The sequence below is a fragment of the Bufo gargarizans genome, chromosome 1, assembly GCF_014858855.1.
Source record: "Bufo gargarizans isolate SCDJY-AF-19 chromosome 1, ASM1485885v1, whole genome shotgun sequence".
NCBI classification, from domain to species: Eukaryota; Metazoa; Chordata; class Amphibia; order Anura; family Bufonidae; genus Bufo; species Bufo gargarizans.
In genome coordinates, this window is record NC_058080.1 from 309,820,422 (window position 1) to 309,843,761 (window position 23,340).

The following is a 23,340-nucleotide window of genomic DNA, read 5'->3' on the forward strand; positions in this document are numbered from 1 at the left end:
TTACAGTAGAATTTTAGTCTGAAAGTGTCAGGACTATTGAAAAATATAAATACAAACCGGATTCCAAAAAAGTTGGGACACTATACAAATCGTGAATAAAAACTGAATGCAATGATGTGGAGGTGCCAACTTCTAATATTTTATTCAGAATAGAACATAAATCACGGAACAAAAGTTTAAACTGAGAAAATTTAACATTTTAAGGGAAAAATATGTTGAATCAGGATTTCATGGTGTCAACAAATCCCCAAAAAGTTGGGACAAGGCCATTTTCACCACTGTGTGGCATCTCCCCTTCTTCTTACAACACTCAACAGACGTCTGGGGACCGAGGAGACCAGTTTCTCAAGTTTAGAAATAGGAATGCTCTCCCATTCTTGTCTAATACAGGCCTCTAACTGTTCAATCGTCTTGGGCCTTCTTTGTTGCACCTTCCTCTTTATGATGCGCCAAATGTTCTCTATAGGTGAAAGACCTGGACTGCAGACTGGCCATTTCAGTACCCGGATCCTTCTCCTACGCAGCCATGATGTTGTGATTGATGCAGAATGTGGTCTGGCATTATCTTGTTGAAAAATGCAGGGTCTTCCCTGAAAGAGATGACGTCTGGATGGGAGCATATGTTGTTCTAAAACCTGAATATATTTTTCTGCATTGATGGTGCCTTTCCAGACATGCAAGCTGCCCGTGCCACACGCACTCATGCAACCCCATACCATCAGAGATGCAGGCTTCTGAACTGAGCGTTGATAACAACTTGGGTTGTCCTTGTCCTCTTTGGTCCGGATGACATGGCGTCCCAGATTTCCAAAAAGAACTTTGAATCGTGACTCGTCTGACCACAGAACAGTCTTCCATTTTGCCACACTCCATTTTAAATGATCCCTGGTCCAGTGAAAACACCTGAGCTTGTGGATCTTGCTTAGAAATGGCTTCTTCTTTGCACTGTAGAGTTTCAGCTGGCAACGGCGGATGGCACGGTGGATTGTGTTCACTGACAATGGTTTCTGGAAGTATTCCTGAGCCCATTCTGTGATTTCCTTTACAGTAGCATTCCTGTTTGTGGTGCAGTGTCGTTTAAGGGCCCGGAGATCACGGGCATCCAGTATGGTTTTACGGCCTTTACCCTTACGCACAGAGATTGTTCCAGATTCTCTGAAACTTTGGATGATGTTATGCACAGTTGATGATGATAGATGCAAAGTCTTTGCAATTTTTCGCTGGGTAACACCTTTCTGATATTGCTCCACTATCTTTCTGCGCAACATTGTGGGAAATGGTGATCCTCTACCCATCTTGGCTTCTGAGAGACACTGCCACTCTGAGAAGCTCTTTTTATACCCAATCATGTTGCCAATTGACCTAATTAGTGTTAATTGGTCTTCCAGCTCTTCGTTATGCTTAAATTTACTTTTTCCAGCCTCTTATTGCTACTTGTCCCAACTTTTTTGGGATTTGTTGACCCCGTGAAAATTTGAATCAACGTATTTTTCCTTTAAAATGATACATTTACTCGGATTAAACGTTTGATCTGTCATCTACATTCTATTACAAATAAAATATTGACATTTGCCATCTCCACATCATTGCATTCAGTTTTTATTCACAATTTGTTTAGTGTCCCAACTTTTTTGGAATCCGGTTTGTATTTTTTCTGCGCAGTGAACGCCGTGAAAGAAAAAAATTAAAGAAAAAAAACACTACTTGTCATTTTTGGTCACCTTGTCCTCCCCCCCAAAAAAATATTGAATAAAAAAAAAGATAAAAAAGTGGTACGTACACCAAATTATTACCAATAAAAACTACAGTTTGTTCCATACAAAAAAAGACCTCATACAGCGCTGTAGACGGAAATATAAAGAATTTATGCAAGTCACAAAATGGCAATGCAAAGAAAATGTTTAAAAAATAAATCCTTTGTTAAAATAAAGATGTACAACATAATAAAAACCACCGTATATAAATTTGGCAGAATTGTGTATTTTTCAATTTAACCCGACAAAGAACAAAGAATTTTTGGACATTTACCAAAACAAGACATGTGAACAAATTTTTTTTTTTAAAGTTGAACGTTTGAGAATATAGAGAGAAAAAAAAAGAATTGGCCTGGTCCTTGTAGGGGTTAAAGGGCAGCTCTCAGCAGTATCAACCCTACTAAACCAGCCATAATGCCTGGTCGCTGACCATTCTGATTAATAAAATACCTTTGTTCCATCAATCTGTTGATGCATTTAAGAGAAACAAGTGTTTTTAGGAATATAAATATTAGAGGTTAAGTGCACTGAGGACATACCCTAGTCACTCAATGCAACTTTACTTCTCAGCTCTGCTTTCCTGGACACCCCTTCCTTCATCTGGATGCCTGGCACTCTCAATCAAGTGGAGAGGAGCTAAGGTGCACAGAGTGAAAAGGGCTCATTCTCGGAGCACTTAAACTCTAATTTGGATATTTCAAAACATATTTATTTGTCTAAAAGGGCATCTGTCAACAGATTTGTAGCTTTGAAACTGGCTGACCTGTCACATGTGCGCTTGGTAGCTGAAGACATGTGTTGGTCAAAAGAGTCTCTTGGAGCCCTCTGCACTTTTATTGTCAGGGCCAGGCAGTGAAAACATCATATTGCCTGGTCCTGTCAATCAAAGAGGAGAGAGCGCATCAGTTGCTGAGAGAGCAAAGCCTCTAGGAGTAAAAGCAATGGCTCCTAAAGGCTCATTTGCACATATTAAAACCATTTTTCTCAGCAATGCAGGAACATATAAACATGGGACCAACACAGATGCCATCAGCTGCCAAGTGCACATGTAACATGTAAGCCAGTTCCATAGGTATAAATCTGCAGACAGATGCCCTTTAAAAGCAGAAACGGATTATCGGTAGAAAGTTTTGTATTTATTAGGTAGGAACCTGGTTTAATAGGGTTGAACCTGCTGACGGCTACTCTAAGTAACTAACTGGGCCTCATGTTTAACAGGTTAAAGAAGGACCTTTCACCGATTATGACACTGTGAACTAAGAATACAGGCATGGAGAGCTGCGCCCGGGGATCTCACTGCACGTACTCCGTTCTCCTGCTATGCTCTCTGGTATCTCCGGCCACTAAGTTATAGTAGGCGGAGATTTCAGTCACTAAGTTATGGTAGACGGAGTTTGCCCTTGTTCTGCTGTAGCGCTGGCCAATCGCATTGCAGAGCTCACGGATTGGGAGAAAATAACCTCCCAGGCTGTGAGCTCTGCGCTGCGATTGGCCAGCGCTACAGCAGAACAAGGGCAGACTCCGCCTACCATAACTTAGTGACTGAAATCTCCACCTACTATAACTTAGTGGCCAGAGATACCAGAGAGCATAGCAGGAGCACGGAGTAAGGGTCCATTCACACGTCCGTTGTTTGTTTCCTGATCTGTTCCGTTTTTTGCTGAACAGATCTGGACCCATTCATTTTCGATGGGTCCTGAAAAAAAACGGACAGCACAATGTCAGATTTTTTTTCAGGACCCATTGAAAATTAATCAGGAAAGAAACAACGGACGTGTGAATGGACCCTTAGTGCAGTGAGATCCCCGGGCGCCGCTCTCCATGTCTGTATTCTTAGTTCACAGTGTCATAATCGGTGAAAGGTCCCCTTTAAGCTAAATTGTGTAGTGGAGTGGTAGAAATCCATACATAGTAACAGATTGTGAGGCTGAAAATTCAAATGTGGCAATCAGAATAATTCCCTGGATCAAAAATTCTCCTTTATAAATCTAGTACTTATATCCTGTAATACTGTTCGGCTCTGTTCACATTTCCATGTTTCGTCAACTATAATTCTTCCATGTCAGTGTTACCCAGTGTTACCATTTAGTATGTACAGGTGACTTGCATTATTCCTTCCCATGTGAATAACCTTAAATTTGTCAGTGTTAAAACTCATCTGCCACCTCTATGCCCAAACCTCCAACCTATCCAGATCCACCTGTAGCAGTATACTGTCCTCTTTTGTGTTTCCATAGCCATATTTGCTAATAATAAATTTGGCGCATCTTACCAACATATTGCTGTAAAATATACCATTAGTAGTAAATGTAGGCCATAGTGTGAATCCAAGCAGTGTTTGGAAAGCCCAACATCTATTATGAAGACTAGAGAGCATGTAGAGTTCTTACCGAAGGCAGTAATCGCTTGAGGTTTCCAAGGCTCCGATAAGCACTCCTGAAATCATGCCCCCATTCAGAAATACAATGTGCCTCATCAACGGCAATAAGGCTTATACCTATAATCAAGATACAAAATGAGGTTTGGTCAGTACATCTGGAAATGGAAATCTTTATGAAAGAGAATGTTGTATATCTTTTGGATCTAGAAGTATCTGATCTCTAAAACTTCCCGTTTAATTATAATACTCATTCTCTTATTTCTCTCTCATGGCACCTAATATAGCCATATCTCCAAGACATCATACCTTTCTTGGTTCTTGCATTGTTTTCTAGTCCCCATATTTTGTGTTTTGTCTGCAATTTGGCCCATTGGAAATTACAGTAGTAGGATTGTCACCTATAACTGCAAATACAGTGACAGATGCTCTTTAATTACAGGCAGGTTGGTGTGTAAAGAAAAAAAAAAAAAAAGAAGAGATAGGCCATCAACTCTAAAGGAATGGACAACCCCTTGAAAGGGAATCTGTCACCAACAACTCCAGTGCATGTCAATGTGTCCCAATATTCATGAGCTCACGGCTCTCCCCGCTCACCTGACAGTTGTTATCCATATGAATCAGCAACAATTGGGCAGAGAAAGCTAGGAGCTCATGAATATGGGGACTCATTGGCATGTGCTGGAGCTATGCAATACAAGATTTTGGTAAAATGGCTGGGTCAGGTAAAAAAAAAAAGTGACCCAGCGTTTTGCTAAGGAGATCTGTCACTAGTTTATGTTGCATTTAGTTGGGATACCATAAAACTGGTGACAGAGTCCCTTTAAAGTCATACAGTTTGGCTATGTATTATTGCAGGCTACAGACAAAACACTATGGTGGAAATTTATCATGCCTTCACTCCAGAATTCTGGCTTACAAAATTGCAAAAGTGGGCCTTTGCGACTATTTGGGATAACTTGCACAAAACATTTGGCAACCACTCCAGTTTTGAAAAAATGGGTGGGAAAGTAGTTGTGGTTAGCTATGTTAATAAGCTTCACTCCAAATTTATCACCGAGACTTTTTTTTAAAAGTCGCAAAAAGGATGTAGGAAAACTGGAGTAGTTTTTCTAGACAAAAGTGTTAGGCTTAAAGATGAGACAAATGTATCAAACAACGTGGAACATTTGATAAATCTGGAGAAAACCGGAGTTAGGCCCCTTTCACATGGGCGAGTTTTCCGCACGGGTGCAATGCGTGAGGTGAACGCATTGCACCCGCACTGAATCCGGACCCATTCATTTCTATGGGGCTGTGCACATGAGCAGTGATTTTCACGCATCACTTGTGCGTTGCGTGAAAATCGCAGCATGCTCTATCGTGCGTTTTTTTAGGCAACGCAGGCCCCATAGAAGTGAATGTGGCTGCGTGAAAATCGCAAGCATTCGCAAGTAAGTGCGGATGCGGTGCGATTTTCACTCATGGTTGCTAGGATGACAGTCTATTCACTGTATTATTTTCCCTTATAACATAAGGGAAAATAATAGCAAGGGAAAATAATAGCATTCTTTATAACAGAATGCTTAGTAGAAGGTCAATTGAGGGTTAAAAAAAATAAATAAAAATTAACTCACCTCCTCCAATTGATCGCGTAGCTGCCGGTCTCCTGTTCTTTCTTCAGGACCTGTCAAAGGACCTGTGGTGACAACCGTCAATTGACCTTCTACTAAGCATTCTGTATTAAAGAATGCTATTATTTTCCCTTATAACCATGAACCCAAACTCGACCTTCTGTGAAGAAGTCTGGGTTCGGGTGTGGGTACCAAACATGCAGATTTTTCTCACGCACGTGCAACACATATTAAAACGCTTTGCACTCGCGGGGAAAAATCACTCATGTTCCCGCAACGCACCCGCATCCTTTCCTGCAACGCACCCGCAACGCCCGTGTCAAACCAGCCTTAGACTTACCGGTAATTCTGTTTCCTTGAATCCACCATAACGGCTATACATGAGATTGACCCCTTGACCTCTATAGGGGCAGTAACACAGTTTAAAATCCACCACCCACGCTCACCCGTCAGTGTTTACAAATTACCCAAGTGGGTGTGAGAATAATTTTTTTTGTATTACCTAATTTTAGAATAATTTAGAGAGGGAATAGACGAGCAGTCATGGTGGATTCAAGGAAACAGAATTACTGGCAATTCTAACTCCGGTTTTCCATTTCATCCACCATGACTGCTATACATGAGAACTACCAGATAAAACGGTAGGGTGGGCTACTGCTTGCAGAACTGTCTGGCCAAAGGTTAGGTCTGCAGAAGCAGAGACATTTAACCGATAATGTTTAATGAACGTATTTATACTTGACCAAGTAGCGGCCCTACAAATTTGGCCAATAGAAACGTCAGCTTTTTCACACCCAGGAAGAGGCCATTGCCCTGGTGGAATGGGCTCTCTCGTTAGAAGGCCCCATAAGGCCCATTTGGGAGTAACAACAGGATATTGTGTTTATCCAATGTCCTTTAGAGGCTTTGGAAACCTCCTTCCCCTTGTTTTGGCCTAAAAACTGAATTAGAAGGTTATCGCCTTTTCTAAATTCCCTAGTAGCTGCCAGGTATTGGATAACTGTTTCCCTCAAGTCTAGGAGATGGAAATGTTTTTCTGCTTTCGGCAAAAAAGAAGGTAAGATTATCTCCTGGTCTCTATGGGAGTCAGAGACTACTTTTGGAAGAAAGCCAGGATCTAATCTAAGCATGATCCTGTCAGGACATATTGTAAGATAGGGTTCCATACAGGAGAGGGCCTGAATTTCCTCCAGGCGTCTAGCTGCTGTTATAGCTATAAGGACGGTTGCCTTAAATGTAAGGTGTTTTATGGAAATATCCGATGTAAGGGTAAAAGGAGACTTAGTCAGACCCCTCAGAACCAAGTTTAGGTTCTCACAGAGGGGTCCTAGGGGTTAAAGGGAACCTGTCACCTGGATTTTGTGTATAGAGTTGAGGACATGGGCTGCTAGATGGCCGCTAGCACATCCGCAATACCCAGTCCCATAGCTCTGTGTGCTTTTATTGTGTAAAAAAAACGATTTGATACATATGCAAATTAACCTGAGATGAGTCCTGTCCCTGACTCATCTCACATCCAGGACTCATCTCAGGGTAATTTACATATGTTTCAAATCGGGTTTTTTTACACAATAAAAGCACACAGAGCTATGGGGACTGGATATTGCGGATGTGCTAGCGGCCATCTAGCAACCCATGTCCTCAGCTCTATACCCAAAATCCAGGTGACAGGTTCCCTTTAAGGATGGTCTCAGTCTGGAAGCGGCTCTTATAAATCTTTTAATCCATCTATGATTAGCCAGATTAAAATCGTAGAATGCACCCAAGGCGGAGACCTGGACTTTGAGAGTACTTGGTCTAAAGGCACAGATCTAATTCCCTCTGAAGGAACTCCAAGATATTTTGGATACATGGGGATGACATATCCGGGGAAGTATCCCCTAACCAACTACAATACCTTCTCCAGATTTTAAAGGTAGATAGCTGAGGTAACCTTTTTCCTACTAGCTTTTAATGTACTAATAACCCAGTCCGAGAGGTCTTTTCCTCTCAAGATCTCGCTCTCAGGATCCAGGCTGACAGCTTGAAAAAAAAAAACTGGGATTCTGATGAACAATTGGGCCCTGAGACCGAACATTCCCCATCAGAGGTATTTCCAACGGTTCCTCTAGGGCTAGTTTCTTCAGGATAGCGAACCAGCTTCTCTTTGGCCAGTAGGGAACTATTAATATCATGGTTACCAAAGCATCCTATTTTTGCATTTGTCTAAGAGGCGAACAGGTCTATCTGCGGTGAGCCCCATTTTTTGCAGATCTGTTGGAAGACTTCATGGTTTAAAGACCTTTCCCCTGGGTCCAGTGTTCTTCTGCTCAGATAATCTGCTTCTACATTTTCCAAACCCTTGAGATGGACTCCTGTAATTGAGAGGACGTTCTTTTCTGCCCAATAATATATATATTTTTTTTTTTGCTAGTAGTATTAAACTTGATGACCTTGTCCCTCTTTGATGCTTTAGATATGCAACAGTCATGGTATTGTCTGAGAATATCTTTAAATGTTTTCCTCCTAACATGACCTGAGATACCTTTAGGGTCTCCCAGACTGCTCGTAACTTTCTGTAGTTTGAGGATCTTTTCCCTACTTCTTCTGACCACCTTCCCTGCCAGTTTGTGGAGGACTACAGGGTGGCATCTCCAAAGCCGCTTGAAGAAGAGGGAATACCCTGATCAGAACCTCAAGAACTCATATCAGCATTATCAGTTAATCGTAATATGTTACTTGAACCATGGAAGAGAGATGATGACAATGAGAAAATCCGCATCATTGACAGGTTTGACGAAGCTCATCAAAAAGTACGGGATGTCCTTACCTGTTACTCGGGTATTTTACAGTCTGACCCAGATGTAGAACATCTTGTGGACGCTACCCCGACTATCACATATCGTCGAGACCGCAACCTAAGGGATAGACTAGTTCATAGCCTCCACAAAAGTCCACAGCCAAATACATGGCTTAGGCCTCTTTCACACTTGCGTTGTCCGGATCCGGCGTGTACTCCACTTGCCGGAATTACACGCCGGATCCGGAAAAACGCAAGTGTACTGAAAGCATTTGAAGACGGATCCATCTTCAAAATGCGTTCAGTGTTACTATGGCAGCCAGGACGCTATTAAAGTCCTGGTTGCCATAGTAGGAGCAGGGGAGCGGTATACTTACAGTCCGTGAGGCTCCCGGGGCGCTCCAGAATGACGTCAGAGCGCCACATGCGCATGGAAGACGTGCCATGCGATCACGTCATCCATGCGCGTGGGGCGCCCTGACGTCACTCTGGAGCGCCCCGGGAGCCGCACGGACGGTAAGTATACTTCTCCCCCGCTCCCCACTACACTTTACCATGGCTGCCAGCGTCCCGGCAGCCATGGTAACCATTCAGAAAAAGCTAAACGTCGGATCCGGCAATGTGCCGAAACGACGTTTAGCTTAAGGCCGGATCCGGATCAATGCCTTTCAATGGGCATTAATTCCGGATCCGGCTTTGCGGCAAGTCTTCAGGATTTTTGGCTGGAGCAAAAAGCGCATCATGCTGCGGTATTTTCTCCGGCCAAAAAACGTTCCGTTCCGGAACTGAAGACATCCTGATGCATCCTGAACGGATTTCACTCCATTCAGAATGCATTAGGATAAAACTGATCAGGATTCTTCCGGCATAGAGCCCCGACGACGGAACTCTATGCCTGAAGAAAAGAACGCAAGTGTGAAAGAGCCCTTAGCCGACGACCTTTCCGGTGTGGAGGCTGTGTGGCATGTGCGTCAATGGAATGAAGTAACAGCTTTAGGAATACGGTGACAGGGAAAAAGTTTATAATGCGTTCATTTATCAATTGCAGAATGAGTGGTGTCATTTACCTGGTAACATGCTATGCGGCCTGAAATATGTGGGCAAGACAATACAGAAGTTTAGGCGACGGGTAGAGGAACATCTAAATGATATCCGTAATGGAGCCGATACTCTAATTGCACGTCATGCCTGCGCGATGCATGAGGGCAGAGTCGATGCCATTAAATTTCAAGGCATTGAAGTGAAGCGATTAGAAGAATGCCAAGGGGTGGGGACTATGATAAAAGACTGCTTCAAAAAGAAGCAGAATGGACATTTAGGCTATGAACCGTAAAACCAAAGGGTCTTAAACATATTTCGTATGTATGCTTCATATGAAATGGGATATCCTCTATTGTCCATCATTACCTCACCACCTATACTCTCATAAGCGCTGGTCATTTCTGCATTATCAATTTAAGTGTGTAAAACATACCCCCTGATTCCATATATACTATCTCGGGGTCATTCTCCCCCTCTATTCCTGTAGCTTCTAAAACAGGCACACTATGGATATAGTGGTGCACCGATATTATATTCAGTATAACATATGGGGTTAATAACTTTTCTCCTTATTCCCATATGTGCTGATATTGTCTCTTTACCTGCACTATAACCGCCGATTGGTCCCCGCTTACTGCATATGCTCTTTTACATCGTGACAGCGCTGCAGAGGGCGTACATGGATGCTGACAGTGGCTAGCCACACCCTTGTGGGGGAGGGAAGTCCCCCATTTAAACAGCTGTTTGCGGCGGCCGTAACTACGGCCACCCTAGCACCGATGCCACCGCCTTGAGACACGAGGCGAACAGCGTTCTGTTTGTTATCTGTCCTGTCTGTATCCAGCGCTCCTGATGAGCTTTAGGCGAAACGTGTAGAGCAGAGGATAACAGCAATGTTAGCGCAGAAAATATGAGAATATATACTAGGGCAGATAGCCGCTGAAACGTCAGGCACTACTCACTGGTCTGAATTGTTACCAGGGGGAGAAGTGGAAAAGAAGTAGGGAATAGAGATGATCACACCCTCTGTGGCAGCCCCCCACAAGGCTGCGGTGTTGTGATTATGCCCCTATCTTTACTATAGATTAACCTGACAATTACCTTCACGTTTTTTTATCAGCCATTGCTTTCTCTTGTTTATTGCTGTTACAATACAGAGAAAGCAGCGAACTGTAATTATTTAGTGATATAGATGCATACCTAATAAATATTTGGAGTTTTACTTCTTATTCAACGTTTCTTAGTACCATCAGTCCCAGGATGCCCATAGCTTTTCTTATAGAGCACTCTTTTTGAGCTTAGAAGCTTTTTATTCTCTCCCTGAAAGATTCCATATTTTCCTGTGGGAAGAATGACAACTGGGATTTAGAATCTAGTATTACCCCTAAGAACTTCCTTTTTGATGATGGTACTAGGCAGGACTTTTTTATGTTTGTTATCCAGCCTAGCTCTGAAAGTTTCCGTAACACAAATTCAGTTTGTCTGGATGTTTCTGGTTTTTAATTCCTGACCAGAAGGAAGTTGTCCAAGTAGGGAAAAATTAGTAGCCCTTCTAGTCTGAGCGGGGCCATCCTCTCTACTACCAGTTTTGTGAACACCCTTGGGGCCGACTAAATCCTGAATGGGAGAGCAACAAATTGAAAATGATGGATTATGCCCTTTTTGTCTTTTAGTGCAAATCTCAGATATTTTTGTGAATTTGCGTGGTAGTAGGCATCTTTTAGGTCGATATATGCTCCTTCCTTGATTAGTGGAATGATAGATGATATTGACTCCATCTTGAATCTTCTGTAAGTTATTGACTTGTTTAGCCCCTTTAGATTTAAAATAGTACGGGAATAACAGTCTGGTTTTTGGACTAGGAATAAATCGTGAGTAAAAGCCTCTTCCTATTTCTAATTTGGGTATTTCTATCACTACTCCTAATTGTTTTAGCTCTACCACTCCTTGCCAAATGTTTGATAGCACATTTTTATTGCGAGTCGTTATTTGGTATCTTTTTGGAGGTTTTGAGGAAAATTCTATCTTGTAATCATCTCTGATGATATCTAAGGCCCAGGGATTTTGGATGACTGATTCCCACAGAGTCAGAAATTTCCTCAACCTTCCTCCAACTTTGGCGTCATTGTTTGTCATTTTCTTTGTTATGGGAATTGAGGAGAAACCCTCTGCCCCTGCCTCCTTTTTGGTAACTCTAACGTCCCGTTTTGCCCTTACCTCTGTAAGGCTTAGGCTGTGAACTAAAGGGACAAAAATGCTTCCTTTTATTCTCCTCAGGAAATATAGGATTACACTTACCGGTAATCATTTTTCCTTGAGCCTATGACAGCACCCATGGATAGCATCCGCCCCCTTCCTCAGGACAGGAAACAGGAAGCACAGCCTCTTCAAAAGGGAGGTACAACCCCCATCATGCCAGTCCTATTCCAAGAACTAAGGAGACAAAAACACTACGCCACAAATCCACAACAGAACAAATGCTCATCTCTGTGTGCAAACACACGTATACATCTCTCTATATATTCTAAAATTCTTTCTTTTTTTTTTTTTTTATTATATATTTTTATTTATTTATTTATTTATTATTATTATTTTTTATATTTTTTTTATATATATATATATATATATATATATATATATATATATATTTTTTTTTTTTTTATTGTAAGGGAGGGAATTAGGCGGGTGCTGTCATAGGCTCAAGGAAAAATGATTACCGGTAAGTGTAATCCTATATTTCCCCCCTCGCCTATGACAGCACCCATGGATATCTAGGCGAGATCAACCTAGGGTGGGACAACTGCTTGGAGGACTTTACGCCCAAATCCCAAACCCTCCTGTGAAGGAAGCTGCAGCCTATAGTGCTTAAAGAAGGTATGAGCAGAACTCCAAGTAGCTGCTCTGCAAATCTGGTCAATAGAAGCGGAAGCTCTTTCTGCCCAGGATGTAGACACTGCTCTTGTTGAGTGTGCTCCAAACCCGGCAGGAGGAGGAACCCCTTTAGAGGAATATGCCAGATAGATGGCTTGTTTTATATACCTGGCTATGGACTGAGAGGAAGCAGGGGAGCCCTTCTGTCCCTGAAAGGAAACTACCAGCTTAGAGGACAACCTCCATTCCTGAGTGGCCAAAAGGTATTGGATTAGACACCTTCTAACATCGAGGCAATGAAATTCCCTTTCCTTCTGATTCTTGGGTGAGGAACAGAAGGAAGGTAAAACTATATCCTGAGACCGATGAAAGGATGATGAAACCTTTGGAAGGAAGGCAGGGTCAGGAGATAGAATAACCCTATCTTCTAAGATATTGAGCTACGGTTTTTCGATAGAGAGGGCCAAAATCTCACTCACTCTTCTAGCGGAAGTAATGGCTAGCAAGAAAACTAATTTAAAGGTCAAGATTTTAATAGAGACGTCCTCAATGGGCTCAAAGGGATCTCCGGTTAAGGCAGACAGGACTAGGTTCAAATCCCAGGGGGGAACTCTGGATTTCTGGACGGGAGAGAGTCTAGAAATTGCAACTACAAATCTCTTAATCCAGGGGTGGTCTGCTAACTTATACTCAAAGAGAGCACTTAAGGCAGAGATATGGACCTTTAAAGTACTGGGCCTCAGCTTTTTATTCCAGCCTTCCTGGAGGAAGCTCAGGACTAGAGGTAACTCCGGGGGATCCAAGACATTAACTGGCTTGTTTGCAAATCGAAGGAAGGCCCTCCAAACTCTCAAATAGATTTTTGAGGTAACAGGTTTTCTGCTGGATAAAAGGGTGTCTATCACCTCCCCGGAAAGACTCTTCATCTCTAGGATCTGCCTCTCAACAGCCAGGCTGTCAAGTGCAGGCTCTCCAACTGTGGATGAAGTAATGGTCCCTGAACTAGTAGTCCCGGGAAGACGGGAAGTACCCAGGGGTCTGCTACAGACATCCTCCTTAGCCAGGAAAACCAGACCCTCCTGGGCCAAAAGGGGGCTATAGTAATTACTAGGGCCTTCTCCTCCCGAATCTTCTTCAGGACTCTTGGGAGTAGCTTTATAGGAGGGAAGGCGTACAGGAGGCCTACTCTCCATGACTGCGCCAAAGCGTCCACTGCCGTGGGCCGTTCTAGTGGGGATAGAGAGTAGAACCTTTTCACTTTTCTGTTTCCCCTTGTGGCAAAGAGATCCACCACCGGGAGACCCCAGAGAGCCACGATGTCGTTGAAGACCTGTTGATCTAGGGACCATTCCCCCTGCCGAACACAATGCCTGCTCAGAAAGTCTGCCTTCACATTCTCCTTTCCCTTTAAGTGTACCGCCCTGATCGATGGAAGGAAATCCTCTGCTATCTCGAAAATCTCCCTGGTGAGAGACATTAGATCTGGCGATCTCGTCCCCCCCTGACGATTGATATAGGCTACTGCCGTCATGTTGTCGGAGTAGATTAAGACGTTTCTGCCTTTTAAAAGGTGGAGGCATTTCTTTAAGGCCATGAGGATCGCCAGGAGTTCCTTGAAGTTGTGAGATCTGGGAACTATCTCCTGATCCCACTGTCCCTGCAGAAGTAGAGATTCTGTGTGAGCTCCCCACCCCCAGGGACTTGCGTCTGTAGTCAGAGAGAGGGGATCCTGCCTTGACCAAGGGACTCCTCTCTGAAGGTTGGAAGGTTCTGTCCACCACTCTAAATCTTTTATTGTACGAGTTGAAAGGTAGAAGAGGGAATCCAAGGATAGGGGATCTTTGTCCCAAACTCCCAGGATCTGCAGCTGAAGTGACCTCGAGTGGAAGTGGGCCCATTCCACCCCCGGGATTGCGGCCGTCATTAGGCCCAGAACTGACATAGCCTCTCTTAGAGAGATGGAACGGCGAGCCACAATGTCCTGAACCCTGGAGACTAGTAGAGAAACCTTCTGTGTCGGGAGAAAAGACATCTGCTTCTGGGAGTCCAGGAGCAGCCCCAGAAAGGTGCATATCTGGCTTGGTACGAGATTGGATTTCTGGAGATTTAACTCCCAACCCAACTTTACCAGCACCTCCCTGACCCAGGCAATTCCCTCGGATAATTGTCCCGGTGTCTGAGAGAGAAGGAGGAAATCGTCTAGATAGGGAATGACAATCAGATCCCTCTCCCTCAGATGAGCCATCATCTCTGCTACAATCTTCGTGAAAAGCCTGGGTGCCTGAGACAACCCAAACGGCAGGGCCCGAAACTGTACGTGTAGGAGTCTGTCCGGGAACTGAACTGCTACTCTCAGGTACTTCTGGTGACTGGGATGGATTGGGACGTGGTAATAAGCGTCCCTGAGGTCCAGGGTCGCCATGTAGCAGCCCAGGAATAAATTCGGAATTATGGAACTGATAGTCTCCATACGAAACCTCTCGTACACCAGATATTTGTTGAGCAGCTTGAGATTTATTATGGTTCGGAAGGTGCCATTCGGCTTCTTTACAAGAAAAAGAGTCGAATAATAGCCCCTCTCCCTCTCTTGAGCTGGAACCTCCTGCAGGACCCTCTTCTTTAGTAAATCTGCAACTTCCAGACGCAATGCTTCTAGCTTCTCTGGGCTGGAGCAATAGTCCGTCAAAACGAACCTTTCTGGAGGAGTTCTCAGGAAGTTCAGGCAATAGCCCTGTGAAATGATTGAGAGGATCCAGGGGCTGTTTGAGATCTTCCGCCATTGATCTGCGAAGAGGGAGAGACGACCTCCAACCGGGCATCTGGCGTCATTGCGGAGGCTTCTTAGAGGCCTCTCCACCTGAAAAAAGAAACCCTTTGCTCCTTTTGGGCGCATTACCAGACTGCCTGGGAGTTTCTCTTCTCTTAAAGTTAAATCTGGCCGACTGAGAACGAAAGGGCTTCTTAGGAGGCTGCTGATGAATAGAAGGGAAACCCTTTTTTCTGTCAGAGGCCTTTTCCAGCAGATCATCCAACGTGGGCCCGAAGAGAAATTCACCCTGACAGGGAATAGCACATAATTTCGCCTTCGACCCTGCATCCCCCTTCCAGTCTTTTAGCCAAATCGCCCGACGGGCGGAATTTGAAAGAGCTGCGGCTCTTGCTGACAGCTTCAGGGAGTCCACTGAGGCATCCGCTAAGAAGTCAATGGCACTGTACAGAGTTGGGAATGACGAGAGGAGTTGTTCCATGGGCGCTCCTTTCTTCATCTGCTCCTCCATCTCCTTCATCCAGACCTTTAAGGACCTGGCCACAGAAGTGGCGGCTATAGCGGGCCTAAAAGAACCAGCCGTCGCCTCCCAGTTCTTTTTTAAATAGACCTCTGCTCTTCTGTCCATAGCATCTTTTAGAGTTCCCGCGTCTTCAAACGGGAGGGCTGCTCTCAGAGATTTTTGCTACCGGAGCATCCAACTTTGGGGCTCTATCCCAATCAGCAGAGGCTTTGTCCTCAAAGGGATATAGTCCTTTTTAGGGCAGAAGGCACGAAAAATTTTCTGTCCGGCCTGCTCCATTCATTCTTAATAACCGAAGTTATGTTCTCGTGCACATCAAAACATTTCAATCTTCTGGGACCTAGGCCCTCGAACATGGAATCCCTCATAGACTGGGGTTCTGCTTGATCATCAAGCCCCATAGTTGCCCTGACAATCCCGACTAGAGCATTAATGTTCTCTGGGAGGAACAAGGGTCTCCCCGCCAGCTGCTCGTCCTGTGAATGATCCGAGGATGGAAGTTCTCCCTCCTCCTCTAACCCGGATAACAGCTCCTGATCGCTCGAAGCGGGAATAGAGACCGTGGCGGAAGTATTAGGGCGATCTTCAAGCAGATTACTCAAGGATTCTTTAACTGTTTCTCTGACTTCATCCTTGATAATCTTCTTTAGGCTTGATAAGAGAGAGGGGGCCTCATCCTCCAATAATTTGCCTACGCAGGCCTGACATGCAGGTTTGCCCCAACCGGACGGTAGCTTCCTCTTGCAAATAGCACAGCCCCGCTCCTTGGACCTTGACCCCCTTCTCTCTTTAGAAGTCTAAACACATAAAGCAAAGACAACCATCAGGTACTGAGATAAATGGAAAATGCAGGGCATTCGCCCCTCTTACCCCCACCGGTACCGAGGATTCGTTGGTGGTTTCAGTGGGTTCTGCGCGCTGTGTGGGCTCCATTTTCTGCCAGTGGCTGTCATCCATGGAGTTCACTGCAGGCCAAAACACCAGCCTGCAGTGAGAGCTGGCTGGTTTTTGAACATGCCGGGCGCGCGCCAGCACCCTCCCCTTCCGGTCCAAGGCCCGCCTCCTCCCACTGCCAAAAGCCGGAGGCCAAGATCCGGCGCCGACTGATGACGTCAGCGCCGGCCTGACCTACCCGGAAGTATGCGCGAACGCCAGCGGCAGCCGAACATACGGCACGGCCGCAGAGGTTCGCCAAGCCGGGGACACCGAAGCAGCCCCGACGGGGGAGTGACCGGACGAGAGGGAGTCCAAAGGGGCCAGACTTCAGCAGCGGCTTCCGAGGAAGACTTACGCCGCTCGGGTAGGCCCTCCTCCCACGGGTATCAACCAAGGGGCTCCCGCAGCTCTGCTCTTCAACCGCTGTGCATCCACCCTGTCCCTTAGGACAGGAAACAGAACTGGCATGATGGGGGTTGTACCTCCCTTTTGAAGAGGCTGTGCTTCCTGTTTCCTGTCCTGAGGAAGGGGGCGGATGCTATCCATGGGTGCTGTCATAGGCGAGGGGGGAAAACCCTTTTTCTTATCAGCTGCCTTCTCTAGTATAGCATCTAGAACTGGGCCAAATACGCACTCTCCTGAGAAGGCGATGGAGCACAATTTTGCCTTGGATGCCCTGTCGACTCCCCAGGATTTTATCCATAGAGCTCTTCTGGCTGAATTTGACAGGGCCCCATCTTTTGCAGCGAATCTGACAGATTCGGCAGAAGCGTCCGCTAGAAATGCTGTTGCTGACTTAAGGAGGGGAATGGAGTTTAAAATTTCCTCTCTTGGAGTTTTCTTTTTTATGTGGTCTTTAACTCATTGAGCCAAATATACATGGACTTGGCCACGGAGGTTGCCGCTATGTTTGTTTCGACCCCAGAGGCCTTCCAGCTTTTCTTCAGAAGTGCATCTGACTTTCTTTCCATGGGATCCTGTAACTGTGATCAATTTTTGGGGTCTTGTTAAAGATCTTGGTTTCAGACTGGTCAAATAACAATCTATTTTTAAATCCCCTGGAGACACCCAACCTTCTTTCAGGATCTGTCCATTCATCCATTATCATGTCCGTGATGTTTTCATCGACTGGGAATATATGAGACTTTTTTACATGTAATCCCCCAAACATTACGTCCTGAACTGACTGGGGCTTCTGGATATCCTAGATACCCATGGTGGATCTAACAGCCCCTAATAATTCCTCCATATCTTCAGATGAAAAGTAATATTTTTTTCCATCTTCAATAATTTCTCCCTCTGACAGAACATCAGCATCAATATTGAGTCTAGAGGTGGAGGCCCCCTCGTCCATGTCTTCTGCTTCAGAGGAGGATGGAATTGATATTTTGGTCTTTTTGGCCGGAGGTGTATGGGGGACTGGCACAAGGGAGACGAGGGAGGACTTCTTTTCATTTTGAATCATAGATCTCATTTCATTAAGGATAGATGGTTGCTCCTCCTCTAAAAGTTTACTAATGCAAGACTTGCAAAGCCTTTTTTTTATAATTTTCAGGAAGCTTCTTTGAACAAGTTGCACATCTTGCAATCTTATGTTTAACTTTAGCCTCCTTTAATCCCTAAAAAGAAGAGCAACCAGGTATCAGCAAAATAATACCATGAAAAATAAATGCAGATTTTTTCCCCCCCCCCCTTCCAGGGGAACTAATGACAGGAGCAACTGAAAGTGGGTTTGTGCCTTCCATGTGGCTTCCAGGGGCTTCAGGAGCTGACATTCTGTAGCTGTCTGGGAGCAGGAATCAGTGGAGACCAGGATGAATTGAATCGCCCGCTCTATATTAGAAAAAGCGGTGTCTGACTTCATTAGGGCGCTCCTGCGCCTCCCCACGTGACCTGGCTCCGCCCCCTCCGGCAATGCCAGGAACTAAGCGCCGACTGCTGCTGGCACCCAGAGCAGCGTGCAGTGTCTCCGCGCTCTCCGGTCTGCTTCCCAATGTAGGGAAGGAAGACCCCTCGTTTGCGGCGTAAAAACAGGCCCCCGCTGTCAGGGACGAGAATCAGCCTGTGTGGACTCACTTTGCCAGCTTTAGCAGCCGCCACAGGAGGCAGAGGCGAGAAGGAAGCATAAGTTACCCGCGGTCCTTAAGATAACTTTTTTGAAAAAAATAATAAAAAAAACACTTCACCTCCCCCAGGGAGGTCTTTCTGTGTGATGTCCCATAGGGACAGGAAACACTGACGGGTGAGTGTGGGTGGTGGCTTTTAAACTCTGTGTGTTCTGTTAGTAAAGGCATAATAGGGCATTTGAAATGATGCTATTTCATTATACAGTACATCCCCTTGTGTTCCTCTAAATCACAGGAATGATTTAAGAGAGTTTACATGAAATTAAAAACTTAAAACAGGAAGTGAGAAGTAAAATGAAAGCATACCAAAATTGTTATCTAGCTCCTGCAGCAAAGAGATCCCGACAGAACAAAATTCAGGTGTCATATAAATGACTTTAAATTTTCCTCTGTAAAATTACAAAGCAAAAGAAGGATATAAAATTGTAGAAAAAAAAAATATCTAACCACACGTTATATTATTTCACCATTTAACTATATACAGTCCTCAACAATTAAATTACAAAAACAAGAAAAAGTCATGGAATTATAGAAAACATAGGATCGATAGATATGTTAATGATATGCAAATGATAAAATAAATGTAAACAAAATATCCAGAATATCTTGATTTATTTAGTATTAAAGGGAACCTGTCATCAACTTTATGCTAATCTCACTGAGGGCAGAATAAATTAGTGACAGAAATGCTGATTTCAGCGGTGTGTCACACATGAGCTAAAACTAAGTGGTTGCTGAGAACCAGCATCATAATCACTGGCTTTCATTGTTCCGAGACAAACACAGTATCTTGCTGTGAACCATGATAGTCTGTGAGAGTAGTGGCATGAGGTCAATGGAAAACCCGTAGCTGGACGTCTGGATGTAGCCCAATGTCATGCAAACAACTTCTGATGATTTGTGTAGACCCTGTTTGCCACCCTAGGCTTGGGATGTGTCCAATATTACTAAAGTACAGAATGGATCACTGCATGGCATTCTTTTAATCAGAAAATCTGTCCATGCAGAAGTTCGCCTCTGTGCACTTCTTGCTCTCATCCCAGTTCATTGTTGTTTTCCCAACCACTGGGATACACAAGCTTTAAGGGGGTATTCCCATCACAGACAATGGGGGCATATGGCTAGGATATGGCGCCATTGTCTGATAGGTGTGGGTCCCACCTCTGGTCCCGCACCTACAATGAGAACGGAGCGGGGAGAGCTGTGGCTAGAGGACGACGGATTTCCAGGGGTCCGTCCACCACTAAGCGCTGCTCCCCGCTGGTCCCATAGAAGTGAATAGGAGCGCACCGTGCACACGCGGACCCTGCTCCCATTCATTTCTATAGAGCAGAGGGAAATAGCTGAGCCAGCGATAGTCTATTTTCGTCGGCACCATAGAAATGAATGGAAGGCGGCTGCACATGCGCAGCGCGCCCTCCGGTCATTTCCCCGCTCCATTCTCACTGTAGATGTGGGTCCCAGAGGTGGGACAAGCACCTATCAGACTATGGGGGCATATCCTAGCGATATGCCCCCATTGTCTGTGATGGGAATACCCCTTTAACAGTGCTGATATCTCAATCTAGGCAGATAGCAATCTCCTGGAGTGATAAACAAAGGTCTCTCTCTGTTCAAGGATTCTGTCCCTCTCAGTTTGCGACAAGTAGAGATAACTTGCACATCAATAAACAGGACGCACAATCATCCCACATGACTTCATCCAATTTGTAAAGTTTCATGTGGCAAAAAAACAACAACTTTGCTTTCAATCTGGCTATTATGCCCCTCCTACATGCCAGAGATTGGAGCTAGGTGAGTGAAAATCTGATCTGCATATCTTATTGACCCCCGCTACTTACTCAATTTGTAGAACCTTACGGCTTGATTTTCTGGGTGTTGCAATTTGAATTTAGAGGAGTGTATGTAGATAATTACACTCTGAATCTGTCACATTGAACATGGTCTGATCTGCAGAAAGTATGTTATAGAGCAGAAGGATGTATAGCTTAGTAGGAAAAGATTCTGAAAACAATTGTGGTCCAATCAGCAATTGACAGCTATCTTTGAATGCATGATCATACAGGGAACACTGTCAATTACTGGACTTGAAAGTTTATACTCGCATATTTCAACTAAATGCTGCAACGGATTGATGGAAGAAAATAATATTTTTAATCAACATGGTCAGTCCTAGTGGGCATCATGGCTGGTTTAATAGGGATGATTCTGATGACAGGTGCTTTTTGAGGTTTGTTTATTCAGTAATTTCAATCACACAATGATATCTTCATGCAGGAGACTTCCCCATAGGAATCCTACAGATTCTTTAGAGGAGGTCACCCTCCAAACGCTAATCTTGGTGTTTCTATTATGCTACACTCAAAGAGCTCCATTCCCTTCAATGAATGTTACATATTGAACTATATTTTACCTAAATGCACGGTTTCTATGGGAAAAACATATCTAAGGTATGGCACCCTTCATAGAAGTATGAGCTAAAATGTGCTTGAGGGTTACTAGGGGTTCCCAATGAAATTTCCCTTCCGCTCAGTAAAATCCGTACTCCTGCTACTGTAAGAATTCTCTGCCATCAGGATGCCTACAAAATAGATAAGTTACCAGTCGCCTACATGATACAAGGGACAATGACAGAAATACATTTGTTCCTGTGAGAAAGGTTTTCGATATAAAGACTTACCCTTTCACATCATGCATGACGTTTTTAGACTGTGCTGAGCCAAGGAAACAGGCTGGAATATTTGACATGCTAATAATAAAAGAAGAAACATATGCCATGTTAAAGAGCAGCTGCCATTTTTTTCTAATGTGTAGGGAACATTTTTCTAATATATATTTTATTTAGTGAAGCTATACACTTATAGGACAAAACATGCCCTGAAACGGCTCTTAGCAGAGATCTCATGTACACGAGTGCCCGCTGTTTTTGGACCCATTCAATCGATCCACAACATTCAGTCCGCACTGCAAAAAAATAGAATACGTTCAATTTTTTTTGTGGTGCAAACCCATTAGAGTGAATGCGGGGCCACAATATGGGCACAGGCTTCACACAGCCGTAGCTTTAGTCCGCATCTGATCCGCGTTTTTTGAGGATTGTATGCAGCCCCATTCATCTCATCCCCATGTCTATTCCGTCGCCCAGCAAAAAAATAAAATAAATTGAACATGTCCTATTCCAAGGATAGGGCATGTTTATAGAAGTAAAAAAATAAATAAATGGTGGCTTGCACTTGTCCCAGACCCATGTTTTGAAGATTTGTGGTTTGAGGACCGCAAAATGCTTACGGCCATGTGCACGAGCCCTAAAATGAGTGTTACTAAGACAAATCCGTCTTCCTAATACAGTACACTGCAGTGGTGACTATGAAGACGGCTTGGCTCCCAGCTGCTGCCCTCACTTCTCCCTCTGTACAGTATATTACTATGTGTAGCCTAAATGTTCCCATCCCTGCTGTTTCTCAGTGATCCTCATGGCCAGCACTGACAGTAAGCAATCCTGCTGTATCCCTGGCATGCTGAAATACCAACCAGCTACTGGGAGACACATGACAGTGGGCAGTAACACAGGGTGACAGGGGGAAGCTGTTGTACAGTATATAGGGACAGCTATAGTCTATAGGAACACTGCTGTGGCAGGTCTCAGACCATGGGAACTGAGGGGTCAAATGTTGCATGTTTTTGGGAAAAGGCATTAAATCTACTATACACCTACTCACCTAGCTACCCTGCTTACTTTCTCACCCACTTTTCAAAAGTGACAAGAGTAGCATAAAGTCACACTTTTTAAGCAAAAATGGCATGCAGCAAAAAATTGTATTATTTTATTTATTTTCTTTTAACACCAGAAAACCACTACTGTGTTAAAATGTTAGTTTGGACAGTCATCTCAAAGCTTCTCTATCCTGCTTACACATTGTTTTTTGACCATTTGATAATCCAGAATCAAATCAGATGTTATTGCTGCCAGATTACAGTATTTGAAAATTACCAATGGCTGCATATAGGAACCCTGGGAGGCAGGTCCTATACTGGGACACTTACGTAAGCTGTAATACTTGGTCTTCCATGAGAGAAATAAGCGGTGAAGATCACAATGCCAATGCAGGAAGTATAAACCGGAGCAAACTGATAACACAGACTCTTTCCATAACCTATAAAATAAAAGAGGCATTTTATACAAATAGGACCAAACAGAACTGGGCATACTGGAGCAGCACTGCAGAGAATGGTACTGGAGCAAGGAGTGTATATTTTTAATTATCTCGGACAACCCCTATAAGCCAGGCCCGCTATTTTCTCCTAGATACGTGTCTACATGTAGAATACCTCCTGAGGATCGGATCATTTCCATCCGATAGATCTATCCATTTGTATTTCACTTTGCCATGGTCAAGCATGCGCCATAAATATTTGCCACTTTTCTATAGTACGTATTGTCTTCCTATCTGAATAATGAGATGGCGCATGCGCAGTTGAACGTTCTCACAACAGAGGGTGGGCATGTTTGAAGAAGCAGCTCCTCGCTTCTCCATCTGCATCACTTGCATTAG

The 23,340-nt window shown here is 44.2% G+C and overlaps 1 protein-coding gene across 1 annotated transcript in view; it reads right to left on the reverse strand.

Annotated features, from left to right (window-relative positions):
* The window catches only part of WRN (WRN RecQ like helicase), a 187,958-nt gene that overhangs the window by 96,906 nt on the left and 67,712 nt on the right, over positions 1-23,340 (reverse strand). The window contains 5 exon segments of the mRNA XM_044278366.1: positions 4,145-4,251; positions 19,094-19,176; positions 21,468-21,536; positions 22,832-22,875; positions 22,877-22,941. Of these exon segments, the coding sequence (XP_044134301.1) occupies positions 4,145-4,251; positions 19,094-19,176; positions 21,468-21,536; positions 22,832-22,875; positions 22,877-22,941 (368 nt within the window).